Here is a 23,646-nt window from a genome sequence, read left to right on the forward strand (position 1 = left end):
TTGCCCACCTCACCCCACCCTGACCCCCAGAAGCAGAGACACTTCTACAATAGAGTGGAAGGGTGACAGCGGTCGGAGCCAGGGACAGTGGGGCAGGGCAGAGCCCCCAGCAGAGACGGGGGGTCGGGGGCTGCTGCACACGGTGAGGGCCTCGGGGGTGGGGCCGGGAGCAGGGCCCCAGGGCGCGCTGCTCACGTGCTCCAGGAAGCAGGCGCCCAGCTCGCTCAGGTGCGGCCGCTCCCGGTTGAACTTCTGCTCCAGCGCCCTCACGAAGGCCTTCTGGCACCGGTAGATGTCCTCGATGTTCCCGAAGATGGTTCGCAGCTGCTCCTCGCTGAACATGTCCACGCGCTTGCGACACTGCCTGAGGTAGCCCTGGGCGCGCGGGCGGCCAGGCTTACCCTGGGTCCCCTCCACCCCCGGCCCCGCCAGCCCGCCTGCCCGCCAGCCTCACCTCGCAGATGTCGCGCAGGTGCTTGATGTAGTCTCGCTCGGTGCTGAGGATCTCGTTGATGACGTTGGTCCGCATCTGGTCCTTGCTGCTCTGCGCCTCGGCCCCGCCGTCCCCGGCCCCGCCGTGCCCGGTCCCCAGCTCCTCGTCGTCCGCGGGCTCGTCCTGGTTCACCCGCAGCTGCAGGCAATGCGGCTGGTCAGCGTCCCTCGGGGGTCAGCGCCCTGCATCCCACCCGGCGGCGGCGGGGAGCTGAGGCTCGGAGGACCCACAGGACCGCAGGGGCAGGAAGCTCCTCCGTCACCCGCACCACGCCCGCAGGGACAGGGCACGCCAGGTCCGAAGGCGCCCCGCTCGCCGTCCTCCCCCGTACATTCGGCTCTGCGAGGCGTAGAGCTCGGAACCGGGCACACGCTCACTACAGGGGTTCTGAACCAGCGCCTGCTCACACTGGGCCCTCTAGGGGCTGTGAAGGAAGCGGCCGGGTGATGTGGCCTTGCCGGCTCTGGGACTGCAACTAGGAGAGGCTCGGGGTGCAGAGGGCTGTTCCTCCAGGTCTGGGGCACGAGAAGCACTCCCCTCCCCACGGCCCTCCGCCTGGTTTGGAGGCTGCGCCTGGATTCCTCCCCTGGAGACCAAAGGCTGCCTTAGGTCTGGGTTCGCTCCCGTGATCTCTTGGGTTAGAGACTTAGCTTGTCCCTGCCTCAGTTTCCTCAGGCGTAGCCATGGCTCCCAGATCCCAGGACTGTTGTGAAAGTTAGAACTGAGATGCCCCGCGCAGATGGTCTGCACAGCGCTTTGGAGACGCCTGGGAAGCCCAGCCGGCTGTGGCGGCTGTACTCTAACACGCAGACCCCCTCCCCGCGCCCGGAGGGGACCACACTTCTGACCCGTTCTTCTCTGGCCACTGAGGACTCCTGGAGGGAGGGGCGGGGGCAGGGCTGGAGTTGGCTGAGTCTCGGTTCCCAGGCTGGGCTTCCTGACACCCACCCGCCCACCCAGCCCCCAGCCTGCAGTCCCAGCGCAGCTATGAGTGGGAGGCCCACACGCAGCACCTCAGACCCCAGAGCACTTTCAGGCTTGCACTGCTGAGCAGAGCCAGCTGCCTCTTTACGGGGCTAGGAGAAGCTCGGGCCAGTGCCGTACCCGCACAAAGCTTGCTGGAAACCAGCCCTCGCCGTCAGCGACCCGGCCCCACCACCACTCTCTGTTGGTGGCATCCATTACTTCGATGACGTCCCCGGCGTTGAAGCCCAGTTCCTGGTCATCCATGGTGACATGGTCCCAGAGTGCCTCAGCACAGACCACACTGCCATCGCTGATGAGCTGTGGAGAGAACCAGGGAGGGCAGGTCACGGGGGAGAGGGTGCCCCTGCCCTCTGCCCCCCACCCCTGGGAGGGGGGGATCCTGACTCGTGGTACAGAGGGCGGACGGAGGCTCCCTCTGAGCCAGCTGCTCTTCGGGGGGCAGGGCTGTGCCCAGGGCATGTCTAGACTGGCGGTGAACTTGATCCTTGATTGCTAGAATCCGGGGGAGCCACAGCATCTGAGGGCGAGTGTGCTGCTCCCTCCCCCGCACAGGGCACACCTTCCTCCTGTCCCCGTCCCCACTGGGCCGCGATTAAACTCCTGCCTCTCAGCTTCCCCCGTGTCTCTGCTGTGCTCCGTGAGGCTGGCCTGCGGCACTGCCGGCTGCATCTCTGCTGTGCCGGCTGTCCCCTGCGGCATCGGAGGGAACCTGAGAACTGGAGAGGGAGGGGGCTTGCTCCTTCCTAGTGGCTTCCTGTGGACCTGCAGTAGACCACCTGATCAGCAGCAAACACCGCTTCCCCAGGTCTGCTGGTGCCCAGCCACTGCAGTAGCTGGATCCGGTCTGCAGTGTTTTTTTGAACGCTTGCAGAGCCAGTCTCGTGGCCCCCTCGGCACCAGCGGAGCAGCACCTCTCCTCAGAGTTCTAGGTCTCCTCCAGCTCACAGAATTCTCAGTTTTAATTATTCCAGTCTATTTCCTTTATTCCCCAGCTCTAGAGAGGAAGGAACATCTCGCAGTTGCCACCTCTGTAACAGAAACCTCAGGGCTGTTCTTGAGCACTTAGCGACTGAGTCACCCACTTTATACCTGGCTAACAATTCTCTATATTAACTTCTCTCTCCGGAAATGACTGGCGTGGTTCCTCCCTCCCACGTGATCAGAAATCGCATCAGGAGGGATGCTCCCCTCCCAGGCAGCCCTTGTGCTCAGAGCTCCGTTTGCCCTGGGCCGACTCCTGCTCATGTAACGTGGGCTCAGGGTCTACCCCGTGAATGACGAGTGGCTCCGCGAGCTTCGGGCAGGAGGAGCAGTGGGCTGGGGGCTGCCCAGGAGGCGAGGTTCGTGCCCCTCTCTCCTGGGACCAAGTGTTGGCTCTGATTGTCACAGACCTGGGCTGGCTCTTTGGCTAAGCAGTCAAGGCCTTGGGGCATCACCAGGCAGGGCCTCTGTGCTGTTTCCTCCTCTGAGCTGCTGCCCAGTGGGGGGCCTTCTCTGGGTGCTCCCAGGGCGGTGTGCATGGCAATCCTCCCACCGAAATGGGAACCAGAGTCGGGTGCAGCAGGACTGGCCGGGTCTCCACCTGAGTTCCACTCACTTGTCTCCACGGCACCCCAAAGGGACAGGGTGAGAAGCCGGGGGGTGCTTGGGTACTGGAGCCCACTCAGGCTGGGCCCTTCCTCCAGGGTAGGGCCTGAGAAAGCACGTTCACAAACCACCATGAGGTTCTTCATGTTTTCTTGGGTTTAAACCTGCTCCAAACCCCAGTGAAACCACTCTTCAGAATAATCCACAGCTTATGTGTACACCCATCCTCACAGCAGCAGCTGTTCGAGGGCTGCAGATTCCCGTGGCCCACCCAGGGACCCTGGGCAGAGACCACTGGGCTAATCCTGGGGGCTGCAGGCCTCCTCAAGGAACCACTGTACTCATCCCAGCTAAGAAGACCTACTACAGGCTTGTCCTCTTCTGCAGGGAGAAACCTCCTGGCTGCAGTGCGGCCAGGATGAGACCAGAGGATTCAGCGAGGCCACGTGAGAAGAGCTGGCCAGCTGCAGCCCGGGAGCAGGCATCAGGCTGGGCGGCCCACAGCCGGCACGCGGGCACAAGCAGGCTGCCATCCAGCCCTCAGAGGATCTGGCCCTAGACCAAGAGGAAGCAGAGTGGCTCAAAGGTGGTGTAGTTGAGCCAGTGAGGACGTGGCTGCAGGTGAACATTCCCGTACAGGGGCACTGATCAAGGGTGAGTTTGCCCATCAGGATGGAGACTATTTGGGAAGGTCTGCACGTTCTGAGTGATGAGTTCCGGAGACTGGGGAGGGTTCACCCCTGGAGCTGCTTTCGTAACCTGAGGTTTGAATCTGGCAGGGAACGAAACTGGTTTATTAAGCTTCGTAGTTTTGATCCTGGGGAAGTGGGTGTTCTGAGACTCCCTGTTCCTGCACGTCCCCCGGCACGCACCTGCCAGTGCACATTCACAGGCTGGCTAATGGGATGCTACACTCTGATCTCTTGAGAACAATCTGCTAGATCGCAGGTGGATGCCGTCCATCCTCAGGTCCCACGAGCTGCACGCGCTAGTCCCCAGGACAGCATGGAGGGAGTCCCCACTGCTAGAGCCCAGGCAGGGAGGAAGCACTGCAGACACACCCCACACAGCCCAGCTTCTGACCAGTTCCCTTCCCAGGTTAGTCCCGCCTGACATTAATCAGGTCAGGCATCTCCCCAGTCCCCACCTTCCCTCAAATGAGCCCTGAGCAAAATCCCCGCTTGCATGGCCCAGTGCCTCCTGCCTGCCCCCGCTTTATTCCGCCGGCCCTTGCCGGAGAGGTGCGGGTCCTCCGCAGGTGGTTTCCTGCTCAGCTTTGGGAAGGGCTCCAGGTGTGGGGCAAAGAGGCAGGGCCTCCCAGAGAGACCAGGATTCCTTACACCTTTATGGACAAGCCCCCATACCCATCCTGACCAGTCACCTAGAAGCCCTTGATGGCAGGGGGTAGGGTAGGGTGACCTTTGCCACTTCCTTGTCCCAGCGACTTGCTGGGCACAGGGGACTTGACAGACACACAGCCATGAGCAACTCCCCTGATACCCCTGTGCCTCGGTCCCCATCAGAACTCAGAGTAACAGTGGGCTCTGCCTGGGTCACCAAGCTCCCGTGTAGATCCACAAACAGGAGGTGCTCAGACGAGTTACAGCTACGACACTAACCATTTATGCGATGTCACTAAGAAAGATGTAGCTCCAAGAGGTCAGAGACGCACTCTACTTTAAGGACAGCCCAGAGGCTGCCAGGGCCGGTGCTGGGTGGGCTTCTGGACAGAGGCCCTTCCTGGCACTCTGTCTGAGGTGCAGCTGCACTGAAGCCAAAACCCAGGCTGGGCAGGCCCAGGGGCGAGGGGTCCGGGCTCCCTCCTGGCCTGGCAGTGGGGAGCATATGCTGGCTCTGAGGTACGGCGTGTTTATGTGGAGGCAGGTGGGGGACTGTCCTGGACGGCGGGGGGCAATTTCAGGACGAAGACAAGACAGGGACAGGGTGCTGGATCCCTTTTTGTGCCTCTGAGAGTCTGACAGGGCTGGGAAAGCCAGGCTCTGCCGCAAAGCGCCCCCTGATGACCACCCGTCACCCTCCCCACCCTGCCCCACCTCCCAGCTGTCTCACACATGCACGCTGGTGGAGGAGTCCACGCCGACAGTCTGGGAACACGACGCAGATCCCACAGGCCCCCGCGCACGCAGCCCAGGGGTGCCCACCTGCAAGGGGCAGGGTGGGGGGCGGCCGTGCCTGCAGTGGGGGCACGCTGACTGAGACCAGTTATCTAACACCTAAAGTGGGAAAAGCAACTGCAGGCAACATAAGCAGAGGGGCCCACTCATCCTCAGACATCTCTCAACCCGCACAGGAAGGCATGTCCAGATCCGCTCACACGGTGGTCACATGTGCAAGGTTCCCTGACAACCAGACAGCCGCGGCCACAGCTGCATCTGTACCCTCAGTCACACACACACACACACACACACACACACACACACGACAGACGTTAAGGACCCCATGGCACATGGGTCACCGCGCCCCTGAGTCACCCACCCGGCCGTGCCCCGGGGGACGAGCACACAGACGGGCCCCAGCCCACGGGTTTGAGGGGTAGGCCTCCCCTCGTGGGGCGGTGCGGGGCTCTCGGGGCCCCGCCTCGGGCAGCTGGGGGCTGGGGGGGCCACAGCCGGAGCCGGGAGGCAGGAACGACGCGCAGCGGTGGAGGGGGCCCACGCCGGCGCCACTCACCCCGGCGGTCAGCGGAAGGCCAGCAGGAATATCAGCACGACATTGATGAGCACGAGCAGCGCCAGCACGGCGAAGACCACCACGCGCTGGGCGCCGGGGGGCAGGTTGCAGCGCAGGAGGGCGCGCAAGACGCTCCCGGGCGGCGCTGGGCGGCGCCGGGACTGCGGGGCCCTCGCCATGGCGCCCAGCCTCCCGGCTCCGCGCGCCCGGGGATCCCGCGGCGACAGGGCAGCCGCGGGGCTGCCGGAGTGCCCAGAGCCGGGGCGGAGCCGCCGCGCTCCCCGGGCCGGGGCTTCTCCCTCGCCGCGCGCGCCGCGTCCCCCAAGACCCGGCCCAGCGACCCGGCCGCCGGCGGGGGCGGGGCTGGGGGCGGGGCCGGGCCGGGCGGCTCCCGCCTGCGCCGCGTTCGGCCCGGGGCGCCGCCTCCCGAGGTGTCTCCGCGGTCCTGGCTCCGCGCCGGCCGGGCGCATAGATGACCACGGTGGCGCTTGGGGTGCCAGGGGCCAGGGGTTCTGAGTCCTAACACCAAGGGCTGCCCTTGGCCCCGACAGCACAGATGAGTAAATGCGGCTCTGAAAGGTCGATTTGCTCTGTCACAAACTCGCCCAGGAACTTGAACTCTGGACAGACGGGCAGATCCGTGCTGAGATGCTCCAGAAAGGCCCTGACTCAGGACCTCTCCTACTGACCTTGCCCATCAGAGCGGCATTTTGTTCCTATGGGAAAGCAGCTGGCTTCTTCAGCCGCTAACCCTCCCTCCCCCGTTTCACCTAGGTATGATTGACAAAAACTGTATATATTTAAGGCGTACGACTTGATATTTGATATACACTGTAAAATGACCACCACAATCAAGCCACTCTGGTGGCTGGATTACCATTTCCATCTCCTCACAGAGTTACCATTTTGTCTGTGTGGTGAGAACACTTTAAGAACTAACCACTCAGCAAATTTCAAGTACAATACAGTATTGTTAACCATACTCACCATCCTGTACATGAGATCCCCAGAACTTATTCATCTTGCATAATTAAAACTTTGTACCCTTTGACCAACATCTTCCCACTTCTCTCTCCCCCAGCCCCTGGCAGCCACTCTACTCTCAGATTCTATGAGTTTGACTTTTAGATTACACATATAAGTGCAATCATGCAGTATTTGTCTTTCTGTGTCACTTAGCATAATGTCCTCTAGGTTCATCCACCTTGTTGCAAAGGGCAGGATTTCCTTCTTTTTTAAGGCTGAATAATATATATACCACATTTTCCTTCATCCATTCATCCGTTGACGGACACTTAGGTGCTTCCATATCTTGACTATTGTGAATAATGCTGCAGTGAACATGGGAGTGCAAATATCTCTTCAAGATCCTGATTTCATTTCCTTTGGATATACACCCAGAAATGGGATTGCCGGATCATATAATAGTTCTATTTTAAATTTTCTGAGGAACCTCCACACTGTTGTCCAAAGTGGTTGAACCAGTTTACATTCCCAGCAACGGTGTGTAAGGGTTTCCTTTTCCCACATCCTCACTAACACTTATCTTTTGTCTTTTTAATAATAGGCATTGTAAGGTGTGAGGTAATGTCTCATGGTTTTGGTTTGCCTTTCCCCGATATTTGAATGTCCAGTAACGTTGGGCATTTTCTTTTAAGATATGTCTATTCAGGTCTCTTTGCCCATTTTTAAATTGTGTTATTATTATTATTATTTCTGGTTTGTTTTTTGGGTTCTTTTTTTTTTTTTCTATTGAGTTGTGAGTGCCTTAGAGATTTTTGGATATTAACCCTTTATCAGATATATGGTTTGCAAATATATTTTCCCACCCCATAGATTGCCTTTTCACTCTGTTGATGGTTTCCTTTACTGTGCAAAGCTTTTTAGTTTGATGCAATCCCACTTGTCTATTTTTGCTTTTGCTGCCTGTGCTTTTCAAATGTGTCATATACAAAAATCATGGCCCAGAACAATGCCAAGAAGCTTTTCCCCTGTTTTCTTCTAGTAGGTTAATGGTTTCAGGTCTTACATTTGAGTCTTTAATCCCATTTTGAGTTGATTTTTGAGGGTCCAATTTCATTCTTCTGCACGTGGTTCAGCAGTTTTTGAAAAAAACCCTATGTCAGGTACCCGGGAGTTTCTACTGCCTCCCAGACAGAGCTTGCAACCTTAACCTTGCAGGGCTCAGAGCTCATGTGCAAGCCTGTCATTCCATCCACAGTGAGGAGCTCTGTCACAGTCACCGTGCCCCTCTGAAGGGTCAGGAGGCTGCAGCTGAGGGGGGCCGAGGAGACTGAAAAGCAGCTCAGAAGTGGGCAGAGGTTTCCGGGCTCCATGGTCAGCTCTGCGGCTCCTGGGGCAGGAGAAGCCAATGGAGGGATTACGTGCAGAGGCTGGGTGTTCCCTTGTGGGTGGCTGTATGTTCAGGTTCCGTGTGTGTGTGCCAGCTCTATATGCATGTGAGTGAGTAGAGACGAGGGTACCTGTGGACGTCACCATCCTGCCAAAGAGTGCAAGTGGATGCTGGGATGTATGTGCGCAGGTGGGTACCTGTGTGTGTGGCAGAGGAGGGTTGGGATGTGTCCAGAGGGGCTGTCTGCCCCTCTCAGATCTGCAGATTCAACCTGGGCCTATCTGTCTAGTTGGGGGAAAGAGTCTTCTTTTCCTGCCCAGTTCTTCAAAAAACTGGCTCAAGATTTTCTCCCTCAAGCTCTCACGAGGATTGTGGGGACTCCCTACCGCCCCAAATCCCAGCACCGGTAAAACTGTGTGACGCCTCTGGTGGGGTGTGGCTCGGACCCCTGACTTGAGTCATTGTGCCCCTGTGGTTGCAGAGCCATCGGACACCCAGGAAGGAGGGCACGGTGGGCTGCGTGACCTCAGGCCACCAGGCAGGGTGGTTCCAGGAAGCCACTGGTCGGCGCAGCACTGAGCGCTGTGGGTCTACAGGACCTTCCTGCTGCCGCCTGGCCGCGAGGGCGAGCTTCAGGACTCCAGCCACGGCCCAGTTCTGGGATGACGCTTGTGTCCCCTGTGCAGCTGAGCAGCCTGGGAGACTTTAAGTGGCAGAAGAACCTTGAACCTGGGCCGGGATGGAGGACTGAGAGGTGGCTTCTGCCCCACCCCGGGGCACCCAGCCTTCGGATCCCGGTTATCTGGGTGGACGGCAGGGAAGATAGTAGCAACAGTATTTCTGTGTGTATTTCATGACCAAAAACAAAGCCAAAAAAGCTTGAAAACAAAGGCCCAGGCCCTGGAAAGATTCAGGCTGAAAGGATCCAAGCCCGCCAGGCCAGCTGGGTGGGTGTGCAGGTCTGTGAGGGGCAGGACTGCCATGGAGCGGGGGTGACCTAGGTGTCTGGGACAGGGCTTCGGGAGGGTGAGGGAAGAGGAAGGCTGCTCTGGGCTGCCGGCCATGGACACTCGCAGGCCTGGCGCTGGGGCCTCGAGCTGCTCCTGCCCCGTCTCTCGGAGACCTACGTCCATTTGTCACCCAGCTCACGGCGCGCGTGAGGGGTCTGGAGCCCTGACCAGTACTGGGCTCCTCCCTGGGGCCGGGGAGGGGGTGCAAGAGCCAGGTCAGGTGTGGGGACAGATACCCAGGGTCACAGGCACCGGGGAAGGCAGAAACTCCTGGAGAGAGGGTCAGACTGCCTCCAGGAAGGGGTGGTCACAAGCCAGCCTCGCATCCTGCGGTGTTCTCTAAATGCTCCACCGAGAAGTGCTGGGAGTAGGTGGATGGCCAGACTGTCTTCTGTCCTTGGTGACCCCATGGCCTGGTGGGCCGGGCCAGTCCTGCTTCCCACCTGCTGTGCTGGCCTAGTTATCGGCAAAGCTCCTTTTACGCTTTAAGCCCCAGGTTGGAGGACAAGCTTTATGTCTGTCTGCCCTCTAGTCTGGGTGTCATCTTCTCTCCGCAGGATGATCCAGGAGCTGCCCTCAGCCCCACCTTGCCCTCCTGGAGCAGGGCCATCAGAGCAGATCTGCACACAGGTGTTTGGAGGGGAGCTGGACATTCGAAGGCCCTCAGCTCCGTGCAGGAAGTGGGCAGAGCTGAGGGGAAGCCCAGCTCCACACGCGTGCCGTCCTCCAGCACAGCTTGGCCTGGCCCGGAGGGGAGACTGCCATCTGCAGGGCAGTGGGTGGGCACCAGGAGACCCCAGGCCTCCTGGCTGGGAGCCGGTCCCATCTCACAACTTGGGGTGGGGGGGGGGGTTAAAAAGAAACAAGAACAATGTCTTCCAAAGACACTGCCTACTTTCAGCCCTCAACTCTTCAGAAAAAAAATCCCTGGGCTAAGAATGTCCTCAGGCCTGACCTCAGGGGTGACGCCAGCTCAGCAGAACATGGCCGGAGCTGTGGAAGACAGGGAGAGGGTGGGAGCGGGGTGAGGAATTGAGCAGACAGGCCCAGGCCTGGGCCCGGGTCACGGGCATCTGGCGGGGACAATACTGAAAGGAGAGGGGACACTCCTGGGCCCTGATGTTAACTCATCCTGCAGGAACTGGACAGTCACAAGGCACGAGGCACAAGTTAGGGGCAGAGGATACAGGATGAACAAGACACCGCGCCCCCTTCTCCTTCCACTGGGGCACATGCAGAGGAGGCCAGGTGCCCACACAGACGGGCAGTGCCTGCCGCCACCCCGGCGGTCAGCGCCCGGAAGGCAGGACGATGTCCTCTGCACAGCTCTGTCCCAGACCTGAGACACTGCCTGACACGCACTAAACACTCAGTAAGTGTGTGTCACATGCATGCGACACACATGCACACACCGCACACTCAGATCTTCACGTGGTCACACACGCGCTCCTCATGTACCCAGGACACGCCCGCTCCTCAGGCCAGGTGGTTTCGGTTGCCTCCTGCTTAGGAAATTGAAGAGCGATCACTCCTTAGGTCACCAGGAACGAGACAGCGTCCCAATTTAGAACATGACACCAACGTATTCTTAGAAAATACAAGTGCACGTGTGAGTTTGGCGCAAGCCAGATGCTATTTAGTGTGGACTTCTCTCTGACACGTGTTGCTTCTATTATCTCCAAGCCTGAAACCCACACTGGCCCCCAGTAAGCCTTCTTGCCTCACATGCAAGAGCTGTGCGTGCCGAGGGGCCGGGGGTGCAGAGCAGGGCGTGCTGCTCTCGCGAGGCTGGGGGAACCAGCCTGTCATCGGAGAGTCACCTCTTACGTCTCTTTGGAGTTCCTGATAAGGCGAATCTATTTAATGCTGCCAAGGAGTCGTAACGAATACAGCCTTTCCCGGGTACCCAGTACACCTGGGCACGGTGACTCTCCTACATGCCAGTGGGGCCCAGGGGCCTCATTCACCCCACACAGAGGAAACAGAGGCCCGAGACGGGAATGACCTGCAGCAGGTCCTCCACTAGCCAGCAGCCCAGCCCCTGCCCCGTGTCAGCCTTGTACCCCTGGAGGGGCTCTGCTGCCTGGCCCGGCCGTCCCCCTCCGTGGCATGCTGCATCCTCACCCCACCCCGGGCGCTCGCCCAGGGTCCAGGGAAGACCAACACCCTGGGAGCACTGAGGGCTCTAAACACAGGTACACCACCAGCACCCTGTCCACTCAGTAACCTCAAATACCAGGCAGGACCTTTGAACCAAACAGGAAACAAGTTCTCTAAGCAGCTAAAATAGGTCCTATACAATGCATGGTCTAAATTGCCTTCATTGCCCTTGGCCAGAGCCTATTTGTTCTTCTAGAGCACTCCTCCTGGCTCTTGGCTTTCCTCATCCAAAGCATCTTAGAATGGACAATTTGTCAAGGGCCAAAAAGGCACCTCCCCACCGGCAGCACGATGTGATGGGCCAGATTCCACCACCAGGTAGGAGACGAACAGCTATAAAAAGCAGACACGAGAGCTCTAACGACGCAGCACTGATGGCCAATCAGATAACCCCACACCTCTCCAGAGTCCCGGAAAGCTTTATGTTACTATTCCCTCCTCATTACCATCCTCGTCACCAGAGGCTGAGAACCCACTGCGTGCCACGTTACTTACGTTTGTCCGTCCTCCTGTAACCGTACGGTCATCCTATTTTACAGTTCAGCACTCAGAGGCTACCTGCTCAGATCTCCACACCTGGTCGCTGGCAGGGAGGAGCTCCCATCCAGATGTGAGAGGCTCTCCCCCTGCCCCACATGGCCTCCCACCATGGCTGGGCCCCAAGACTGAGGGCGGCTGAATCTTCAAGAAAAAGCAAACCATTCTCTGTGAATTCTGCTAAGACGACATCATTTTGGAGCCCCTTCCATTCAAAATAGTTTATGAGAAGCACTTACAAAGAAAGCCTTCATATATTGGAAAAACCAACTTATTTGGATGTTTATTCCTTCTGCATCATGGATTTTGATGAAATCATTATTAATGGCTATTTTAAATCATCATTCAGAGCCGGGCCTGTGGGAAGCACTGGTGCACTGGTGACTGTCAGGTAGGTAATGAGGGCACCACACTCCCGAAGGGCTCCAGAAATGTTAGAAGCTAACTGTTTGTACATTGATCTCGTGAGGGGAAAATCTTCTGCAAGATCGTGGGTGGTCCGATTCTCGTTCTAATGAAGGAGAAATACATTTATATCATGGCCAAGAGGAGAATGTGGTGCTGTTATGGACACGTGCTTGTGCCAGTTACCTACCACATTATGTTCAACAGCCTTCTCCAAATTAAGTGAAAAAGAAGAAGGGAAGAAAATAGATGTATGAGTGAGAAAAACAGAGGGGCGTCCAGGTCTCGAAATTTCTCCTTCCTTGGAGAATACAAAAGGAGGACTTGGCATGGGGACCAGTTTTGCCTAGATGAAGTTTCGTACTGATCTCTTCTGCTTAGGTAGGAACAGTGAAAAGTGGTAACATATACTACACAGTTGTCATAGCAACAGCAATACTCTCTGAGCTCTTGGAGTCAATAGGGAAGAAATCACGTGTCTTGCCCAGGTCCTGCCCAGGCAACTGGTTGAGAGGCCAGGGGCTAAGCCCTGGCCTCCCTCCTGCCAAGCAGAGCTTCTTCCATCCAGGACGGCATTACAGGAGTTACATCACAGGTCCTGGGTACCATACCTGCTATTCTGGGTTCCTTCTAGGCCCCTTGAGGGCTGAGGGGAGGGTCCTGGATTTGACAAGCTCTGCTCGTGGACACCACATTCTAAAGTGAGAGCCACAGGCTGAAACTGTGTGGAGTGCACGCCGGTGCCACTGTCGTCTGCTTGGAACACAGACTGTGGACATCCAAGGCCTGCATGAGTGTGCTGAAGTCGCCCCGATGGCCAGGCCGTGCGTCCCAGCCCCATCCCTTCAGCCATGCAGCCCTGACCCTACCTCGTTGATGGCCAGCTGCTCGCCGCCCCCTCCAGGGTGGCTGTAGTGGTGGCTGGAGCTGTGCACGTCATCGTACGGGTCCTCCTCACTGCCCGCCTCGTCCGCACGGAGCGCCATGTCCAGAGCTCCATCAGGGAGGGCTGGAAGGACAGAGAGAGCAGCTGCTGAGGAGGAGCGAGGGAGGGGACACGCGGAGAAGGAGACGAGCCTTTCCGGGATAAACGCTCCTTCTGTAAGAGGAGGGAGAGGGTCCGGGGGCCAGGTGCTCACACCATTCTTGCTGCAGAGACACAGTCTGGTTGAAAAAGTGCACTGGTCGACTTTCACACGTCACTGTAAATCACCTACCATTCAGTCCCCACCAGCTCTGTAAACAAGGACACACAACTATGCGCCGTGGCATGACACTCGAGTCCCCTCCCGCTGAATTCAATTCAAAACCACTTACCAATGTGTCAGGTATACATAGTATACTTTACCGTACCTCATACATGGCATAAGGCCCTTAAAAATGCTAACAACTTCTTATTAAACATATATATAATCTCTCCAAAGAAATATACAGTATATACATGCAAATATTGTTTGAAAATTAATAAAATGAACACCTGTGGTACTTATCATCCTGTTTTAGAAAATACCAGAATCTTAGAATTCAACCTCCTGTATATCCTACTCCAATCCCATTCCCCTCTCTCTCCTTTAGAGATATCCAATATTTCAAGCTTTTTATAAATTATACCCAGGCTGTCTTTGTTTTAGCATTTATTTCTGTTGAGTTTTGCACGGTTTGACCTCATGTAAATGGAACCATCCAGTAACTTTTCTTCTCTGATTGGCTTTTTTACTCAACAGCTCATGTAGTTGTGATGATTCAGTCTCCCTGATGCACAGTCTTGCATTTTGTGAGTATCTGCAGTTTTGCAGGCGCACTGCACTGCTGCAGAACATCGGGTGTTTCCCAAGCTGTTGCTGGTACAAATGATGGTGCTGCAGACACATCCACCAGCCACCTGAGCATAGGTCGCAGACTTTCTCCCAGTGTTTCCCAACCTCTTTTTCGTTATTGCCCCCGCCCAAAGAGCCTTTTATACATTGTTTTCCTATTGACCCCAATGAAATTTTAGTACCACGAATATACTGTATATTTTAAAGTCCTATTGCTCTTTGGAGGATCACAAACCATTGTAATACCTAAGATTTTCGCCCTCTTGGATGAAACCATTACCCGTGGAGTGAATTCACGCTCCTGGGTATAGACACCTAGGTATGGCATCCCTGGGTCCCGGGTATGCCAAACTGTCCCCTAAGCTATCCTACCAACTTAGACTTCAGACAGTGTGTATGAATGTTTCCAACTCTACATCCTCCCAACTCTTGGGATGGGCATTGTCAGACAGTTTCATTTTTGACAGGCCGATAGGTATGAAATGGGATCTTAGTGTAGTTTTAATTTAAAATTCCTGCTTACTAATGTGTTGAACATCTTATCTTCTATGTTTATAGATTATCTGTATTTCCTTTAATGTGAAGTGTCTGTCTATTGAGTTGTTTATCTTTAATATAATCATTAATGTAAAAATATATTTCTATGTATGTATAGTTTATATACATACACTTTCCCCCTCTCTTCTGGATACCCATCTGTGCCACAAGTATCATCTCCCTGTTTGTGGCGTGTCGTCTCTTTTTTTAAAAATTTTATTTTATTTTTGGCTGCGTTGTTGGGTCTTCATTGCTGTGCACGGGCTTTCTCTAGTTGCAGCGAGCGGGGGCTACTCTTCATTGCAGTGCATGGTCTTCTCATTGCAGTGACTTCTCTTGTTGCAGAGCACGGGCTCTAGGTGCGTGGGCTCAGTAGTTGTGGCGTGTGGGCTCAGTAGTGGTGGCTCACGGGCTCCAGAGCGCAGGCTCAGTAGTTGTGGCGCATGGGCTTAGTTGCTCTGTGGCATGTGGGATCTTCCCGGACCAGGGCTCGAACCCATTTCCCCTGCATTAGCAGGCAGATTCTTAACCACTGTGCCACCAGGGAAGCCCGTGTGTCTTGTCTCTTTAAGGTGCTCTTGGTGAACAGAAGTTCTCAATTTTATTTTATTTTATTTACTTATATTTTGGCCATGCCATGTGGCTTGTGGGATCTTAGTTCCCCAACCACAGATCGAACCCAGGTCCTCGGCAGTGAAAGCACGGAGTCCTAACCACTGGACTGCCAGGGAATTCCCAAGAAGTTCTTAATTTTAATAGACAAATTTATCAATTTTATCACATATGGTTTATTTTTTATTTTTAATTTTTAAAATAAATTTATTTATTTATTCATTTTTGGCTGTGTTGGGTCTTCGTTGTTGTGTGCGGGCTTTCTCTAGTTGCAGCGAGCAGGGGCTACTCTTCGTTGCGGTGCGTGGGCTTCTCATTGCGGTGGCTTCTCTTGTTGCGGAGCACGGGCTTTAGGCACGCAGGCTTCAGTAGTTGTGGCACGTGGGCTCAATAGTTGTGGCTTGGGGGCTCTACAGCTCAGGCTCAGTAGTTGTGGCACACGGGCTTAGTTACTCCGTGGCATGTGGGATCTTCCCGGGCCAGGGCTCGAACCTGTGTCCCTTGCATTGGCAGGCAGGTTCTTAACCACTGAGCCACTAGGGCAGCCCTCATGTATGGTTTATATTTTTTGTTTTTAGGAAATTCTTTTCTACCTTAAGGTTATAAAGATATTCTCCTTTTGTGTCTTACAGATTTTTTTTTGACATTTAAGTTTTTAATGCACTTGGAAATGATTTTTGTGTTATCGTGTGTGGTTGGAATCTGTAATACTGTGATTTATAATAAGAAATATATGTTTGATGTTCAACCCGTCCCTGGCACAGAGCTCCTACAACCCTTGGAATTTCCTGGGATGAGAGTGACAAAGGTGTCTTCTCTTATGTTAATGATGGGGGTCCCCTGAACTGACCTGGGAAACCCTGTGTCTGGGCCTGGGAGCCAAGTGGTCTGAGCCCAGCTTGGGAGCAGGAGCTAAGAGCCTTCTCCTGACACAGAGTCAGGAGTCCCAAGGAACCCTCATAATTTTTGTTTCATTTATGTTTTTAAACTGTTTTATTATGGAAACTTTCAAATGTGTACAAAGGGAGAGATAACAGTATAATGAACCTTGTACACCCATCACCCAGCTTCAACAATTCTCAACAAGTGGGCAGTTTTGTTTCATGATCTATATCCCCTCCCCACTAGATCCGAGGCATGACATAATTTCATCTGTAAATACTGTAGTATATGTTTCTAAATAAGATGAGGACTCTTTTTTTTTCTTTTTAAATTAAACAGCTTTTCTTATTTATTTATTTATTTAAATTAAAAAAAATTTTTTTGGCTACATTGGCTCTTTGTTGCTGCGTGCGGACTTTCTCTAATTGTGGCGAGCAGGGGCTACTCTTTGTTGCAGTGCGCAGGCTTCTCGTTATGGTGGCTTCTCTTGTTGTGGAGCACGGGCTCTAGGTGTGTGGGCTTCAGTAGCTGTGGCTCGCGGGCTCTAGAGCGCAGGCTCAGTAGTTGTGGCACAAAGGATTAGTTGCTCCGCAGCATGTGGGATCTTCCTGGACCAGGGATCAAACCCATGTCCCCTGAATTGGCAGGCGGATTCTTTAACCACTGCGTCACCAAGGAAGTCCCAAGATGAGGACTCTTTTTTTAAAAAGTGTAACCATAGCACATATCTAAAACAGACTATAGTCTATCGAAAGTTGTCCGTCATACCTTTTCCTCTAAGGCATTAAAAAATCTTTTTATTTTGAAATAACTATACAGTATAGGGTGTTGTGACTCTACTGCAGAGAGGTCCTGTGTCCCCTTCACCTAGTTTTCCCCAATGATTACATTTCATATGACTCCAGGAAACTGCCCTTGGTACAAGACATGTAAATGGTTCTATGTCATTTTATCACCTGTGTAGATTTGTGTAACCTCCACGGCAATCAGTATGTAAGCTTTTGAGGTTGACTTCTTTCACTCAGGCAAATGCCCTTGAGATCCATCCAAGTGGTTGCTTGTATTTTTACTTCATTCCTTTTTATTGCTTACTAGTACTCCATGCAATAAATGTGCATATTCTTTTAAACATTCACCCATTGAAGGACATCTGGGTGGTTTCCAATTTTAGGCTGTTACAAATAAAGCTACTAGGAACTTTTATGTACAGTTTTTTGGGTGGACATAAGTTTTCATTTCTCTGGGATAAATGTGATTGCCCAGGAGTGCAATTGCTGAGTCATATGACAGTTGAATGTTTAGTTTTTTAAGAAACTGCCAAACTATGTTCCAGAGTGGATGTGCCATTTTACATTCGCACCACAATGTATGAAAGATTCAATTTCTCAGCATCCTTACCAGCATCTGGTATTGTCGCTATTTTATACTTTAGACATTCTGATAGGTGTGTAATAGTATTGTATCTTGCTCATAATTTGCATTTCCCAAAAGGCAGGTGCTGTGGAACATCTTTTCATGTGCCTATTTGCCATTCATATATCTTCTCTGGTGAGGTATTTCTTCATGTTTTTTGCCTGTTTTCTATTTCTATTCTTTATTGTTTTAATGTTGAGATTTGAAAGTTCTGTATATATTCTAGATATGAGTCCTTTGTCAGATATGTGGTTTGCATGCATTGTCTCTCAGTCTGTTGCTTATCTTTTCATCCTCTTAACAAGGATTTCACAGAGCAATATTTTAAATTTTGATGAAGTTCAATTTATCAAATTTTCTTTTTATGGGTGATGCTTTTGGAGTCACATCTAAGAACTCTTCACCAAATCTTAGTTCCAAAAGATTTTCATTTATGTTTTTTCCTCTAAAACCTTTATAGTTTGACCTTTTACACTCAAACCTATGATTCATTTTGAGGTTTTTTTGTATAAAATGTAAGATTTAGGTCAAGGTTCATTTTTATTGCCTATGGATGTCCAGTTGTTCCAGCACTATTTCTAAAAAAAACTATCTTTCCTCTACTGAATTGCTTCTGTACTTTTGTCAAAATCAGTTAGCCAAGTGGGGACATTACTATCAATTTTACAGAAATAAAAAGAATTATAAGAAAATACTATCAACTGAACTGTTATACGCCAACAAATTAGATAAACTAGATTATATGAGTAAATTCTTAGAAAAACACATGTACTAAAACTGACTCAAGAAGAAATAGAAAATCTGAATAGACCTATAATTACCAGGGAAATTGAATCACAAACTTCCCAACAGAGAAAAGCCCAAGATTTGATGGCTTCACTAGTGAATTCTACCAAACATTTAAATAACAATTAATATTAATCTTTCTCATACCTTCCAAAATACTGAAGAGGAAGAAATACTTCCTAACTCATTAAAGCCAGACAAAACACTATAAAAAACGAAAACTGAAGACAAATATCTTGCATAAATATACATGCAAAGATTCTAAACAAAGGATTAGTAAACCAGTAAACTACTAGTAAACTGAATTCAACAGCATATTAAAAGGATTATATATCTTGACTGATTAGGATTTATTTCTGGAATATAAGAATGGTTCAACATATGAAAATCATTCAATGTAATATACAACAGTAATAGAATGAAGGGAAAAAACCCTACATGATCATCTCAATTGATGCAGAGAGAGCATTGACAAAATTCGACACTATTTCATGACAAAAACACACAAACTAGGAATAGAAAGGAATGTCCCCAATATGATAAAGGCCATATATGAAAAACTCACAGCTAACATCATACTTAATGGTGAGAAACTGAACGCTTTTTCCTTGAGATTAGGGAAAAGACAAGGATGCCTGCTTTCACCGCTTCTATTCAACACAGTATTGGAAGTTCTGGCCAATTAGGCAAGAAAAAGAAATAAACGTCATCCAACTTGGAAAGGAAAAAGTAAAATTATTTCTGTCTGTAGATGACAAATCTTATATGTAGAAAACTAAAGATCCACAATAGATTGTTAGAGTTTATAAATAAATCCAGCAAAGTTCGGGGATATAAATCAACACAAAAATCAGTTTTATTTCTATATACTTGCAATGAACAATTTGAAAACAAAAATATTTTATATTCCATTACAGTAGCATTGAAAATAATAAAATACTTAGGAATAACTTTAACCAAGGAGGCAAAAGATTTGTACACTGAAAATCACAACATTGCTGAAAGATATAAAAAGAAAACCTAAATAAATGGAAAGACATCCCATGTTCATAGGTTAATAGATTTAATATTGTTAAGATGACAATAATACTCAAAGCAATCTACAGATTCAATGCAATCCCTATCAAAATCCCAATGGCATTTTTACAGAAATAGAAAAACTTATTCTAAAATTCATATGGAATCTCAAGGAACCCTGAATATTCAAAATTATCTTGAAAAAACTAAGCTGGAGGGCTCACATTATCTGACTTCAAAACTTACTACAAAGCCACAGTTATCAAAACAGTGTGATACTGGCACAAGGATAGACGTATATTCTATTGGTCTAATAGAATAAAATAGAGACCCCAGAAGTAAACCCTCACATAAATGGTCAGTTGTTTTTTGACAAAGGTGCTAAGATAGTCAGTGGGGGAAAAGACAGTCTTTTCAATAAATAGTGTTGGGAAACTGGATATCCACATGAAAAATAATGAAGTTAGAGCCTTACCTAATGCTGTATACAAAAACTAACTCAGAGTGGATCAAAGACCTAAACGTAAGAGCTAAAACTGTAAGACTCTTTGAAGAAAACAGGGGAAAGGTTTTATGACATTGAATGTGGAAATTATTTCTTGTATATGACACCAAAAGCACAGGCAACAAAAGAAAAAAAATAGCTAAACTGGACTATGTCAAAATCTTACAAGTTTTGTGCATCGTAGGATACTTTCAAGAAAATGAAAAGGCAGCCCACTGAATGGGAGAAAATATTTGCAAATCATATATCCACTAAGGGACTAATATCTAGAAATATATAAAGAACTCCTACAATTCAAGAACAACAGCAACTACAACAAGCTCATTAAAAAATGGGCAAATGTCTTGGGTAGACATTTCTTCAAAAAAGATATACAAGGAAGCTGCTGTGAAAAAGAGTTTGGCAGGTCCTCAAAAAGCAAAACATAGAATTACCATATGATCTAGCAATTACACTTCTAGGTATGTACCCAAAAGAATTGAAATCAGGGACTCAAACAGATATTAGTACACCAATGTTCATGGCAGCATTACTCATAATAGCCAAAAGGTGGAAATAACCCAAATGTCCATCAAACAGATAAATGGAAAAAAAAATATGGTATTTACATACAATGAAATATTATTCAGTCATAAAAAGGAATGATGTTCTGATACACACTACAACACGGATGAACCTTGAAAATACTATGCTAAGTGAAATGAGCCAGACACTAAAGGACACATATTGTATGATCCCATTTATATAAGGTACCTAGAATAGGCAAATTCTTAGGGACAGAAAATAGATTAGTGGTTACCAGGGGCTGTAGGGAGAGGGGAACAGGAAGTTATTGCTTAATGGTTACAGAGTTTCCATTTGGAGTGATGAAAAAATTTGGCCATATATAGTGGTGATGGTTGCATACATTGTGAAAATAATGCCACTGAATTATACATATAAAATGGCAAATTTTAAAACACATTTTATCACAATTTTAAAAATTAATAACATACAAAAAAATTTTGCATTTTGTACTTTACATGGGTGAGTTGTATGGTATGTGGTTTATATCTCAAAAAAGCTGTTTTAAAAATTTTTGGTTATACTTGTTTGGCACTATTTCTGGATTCTCTATTTTAATCCATTAATTTACTTGTTTGTTTTTCTTCAATATCACACAATCTTGTTTTCTATAGTTGTATAACAATTCTTGAAATCTGGTGGAGTGGTTCCTCTTTATTCTTCTTTTTTAGAACTATTTTAGCTATTCTTGTTCCTTTGTCTTTCTCTGTAAATATTAGAATAATCTTGTCTATAGTTACAAAAAATCCTTGCTGGGATTTTGGTAGAAATTGTGTCAAACCCATGTATTGATTTGGAGGTAACTGACATCTTTACTCTGTTGCATCCTCCAATCTGTGGAATCTCTCTCCATACTTAGATCTTTGATTTCTTTCAGTGCTGCATTATTTTAAAGCAAATCCCAGACATCCTATAATTTAATCTGTAAATACTATATAGTATATGTCTTAAGAGATACAGAGTCTGTCTCTCTGCCACACCTTCTTCTAGGAGAATTTAAAAATCAATCATCTCTTTGAGGGAATAAAACAGATTCCTTGTAAGAGTTACTACTTTTCTTGGCTCTCTCTTAGCCAGTCCCAGTTGAGGTCTCAGCAGCTCACAAAATGGTTGCTTATCTAGCAAACCTGCAGCCTGGGAGGAAAGGAAAGCAAGTTTCAACATGAGTCTGCCAATATTTTTATCATCATCTAATATCTAGCTTCCAGCACAGGGTCTGGGACAGAGGGGGTGATTGCGTAAAGGAAGGAAATAGGAGACCGTTCACAGGAGTGTGGGTGGAGGTGGCAGGACTGCAGTCAGGACACCCAGGCCCAGTGCTGGTCTGCAAATGGCCAGGGGGCAGAGCCAGTCCTCTGTCCTCCGAGATGCGCTCAAACTGCTTTCTTACAAGCAAGGCCCTTGGAAGGTTCACATGCAGTTAACGTACGCGAAAGCATTAAAGGGTGTGGTCCTGTGCTCCGCAAGCATCTTCGGGTGAATAAATGAATGAGCACAACACGGCCTGGCCAACACAAAATCAGTCTTGATTTTGGATATTTAATTTTTATGTAGGAAGACAAGCCAGCTGTCTGATCCATTATGAGATTCTAATAATTTAGAACTTTTACACAGCAACACAGCTAAGAATTCTGGATTCTAGACAAAAGATCAGCAAGGGCCCCTTTACCTCTGATGAACAGCACCCAAACAATCTTCTGTCTCCACTTAAAAGGAAAAGCAGTGGTCCTTCCAGTGAGGAGAGAATGCCCCAGGGGAGTCTACTCTGTGCTGCCCTAGAGCCCTGGAGAAGAGTGGTTCTCAAAGTGGGTCCCTAGACCAGCAGTATCCCTTGGGAACTTGGCAGAGACGCAGTTTCTTGCCCCTCCCCAGACCTGCTGAATCAGAAACTCCGGGCTGGACCCAGCAGGCTGTGTGACTTCAGGTGACCTGGTGCAGAGCTCAAAGCCTGAGATCCACTGTTCTCAGTCAAGAGCCCTTAACAAAGTGATTTGCTAACTCCCAGGAAACTCTGCTCCAGCACAGTCAGGGCAGACGGTCTTTGGGGTGGCCGCAGGGCCCCTTTAGGGAACTCTAAAGAGCCTGGCATACAGTCTCAGAGTTGAACCAGGAATGCCAGAACGTTGGGGTGTCTGGAGAGGTGTCAGCAGCTTTGGCTGCTCCCCCAGCACCCACTGGCCAGGGGCTTCCATTTATCACATCTCTGCACTTGTTTGTTCCTTTCTGAATTCACTGAAAAGTGTTCAGTGCCTATTGTGTTTGTGCCACTGGACACACACGGGGTTCTGAGGACACTGTGAATAAGACAGACACCCCACTGTTCCCATGGAGATGAGAGTCCGGCAGGAATAGGGGTAAACAGTGATGAAGCGGTGAGTACAGGAGCCCCTGCCCAAGGGTGTGAGGTCTTGGCCACCCTGTGCTGGGGGTGGCCTTGGGGGGAGAGGAGAGGCTGCGGAAGGGTGAAGAGTGTTCCAGGCAATGGAGACAGCATCAGGCCCCAGATGCAAGTGGGATGTTGTTCAAGGACACGGAAGAGTCCCAGAGATCCAGCAATAGAGAAGGGGGAAGGGACAGCAGGGGCGAGGTCTGACGGCCCTTCCTGGGAAGGACAGTTGGTGCAGTGAGTGCTGTCCTAGGCAGCCCCGTGCTGAGTCACCAGAGTAAGTGCTCAGGCCTCAGCCTCACGGGCTTCTCACCACATCCTAGTGACACGAACAAAGAAGGCTAAACTGTGTGCCGCATTCTGTAGGTGAGGAAGCTGGGGCCCAGAGAGCTAAAGTTCCCTTCCCCAGATCACCCAGATCTCTGGGCTGTTTTCACCAGACTGAGTCTGTTTAAATTCTCTTCTCTCCTGTATGAAGGGTTCCTGCTGATGGTGAGTCAGACGAGGGTGGTACAGTCTGTGTTTGCTGCTGGGGGAGCAGGCAGTCCAGGCGGCGTCCATTCATTCGTTCCTAACCCACCTGCTGCCCTGCACCGCCTCCCAGCTGGACCAGACACAGAGCCGCTTCTCGCACTGCGCTGACAGCCTGGTCTGGGAGCAGCAACGCTGGCCCAGGATGGAGAGGGAGTGGGTCCCCAGGGCCCCCCACGCCAGGCTGTCCTCCCCATGTGACTGCTCTCTCCTCATGTGTCCTTGTCTGCTCTGCTGCCTCTGCTCAGCTGTTGGCGTCTGCCTTCCACTCTAAATCCTGTCCAGCTTTCAGGTTAAACAAAAAAAGTTTGTTGCTGTTGTTGTTGTTTTGATAGACTTTACTTTTTATTTTTTTCACTTTTTTTTTTTTTGG

General features: G+C 50.5%; 1 protein-coding gene across 3 annotated transcripts in view; it reads right to left on the reverse strand.

The window, feature by feature from the left end:
* Nucleotides 1–23,646, reverse strand: part of ARHGEF4 (Rho guanine nucleotide exchange factor 4) — a 269,860-nt gene that overhangs the window by 6,077 nt on the left and 240,137 nt on the right. For 2 of the 3 annotated variants that reach the window (XM_059927735.1, XM_059927737.1), the window contains 4 exons: nt 13,093–13,232; nt 1,598–1,777; nt 455–631; nt 196–375 (listed from right to left, as the gene is read on the reverse strand). In XM_059927735.1, the coding sequence (XP_059783718.1) occupies nt 196–375; nt 455–631; nt 1,598–1,777; nt 13,093–13,232 (677 nt within the window). Of the gene's footprint in view, nt 1–195; nt 376–454; nt 632–1,597; nt 1,778–5,758; nt 5,791–13,092; nt 13,233–23,646 lie in introns of those variants that run through there. The other variant, XM_059927736.1, reaches the window with a different exon arrangement.

The sequence above is a fragment of the Balaenoptera ricei genome, chromosome 7 (assembly GCF_028023285.1).
Source record: "Balaenoptera ricei isolate mBalRic1 chromosome 7, mBalRic1.hap2, whole genome shotgun sequence".
Classification (NCBI taxonomy): domain Eukaryota; kingdom Metazoa; phylum Chordata; class Mammalia; order Artiodactyla; family Balaenopteridae; genus Balaenoptera; species Balaenoptera ricei.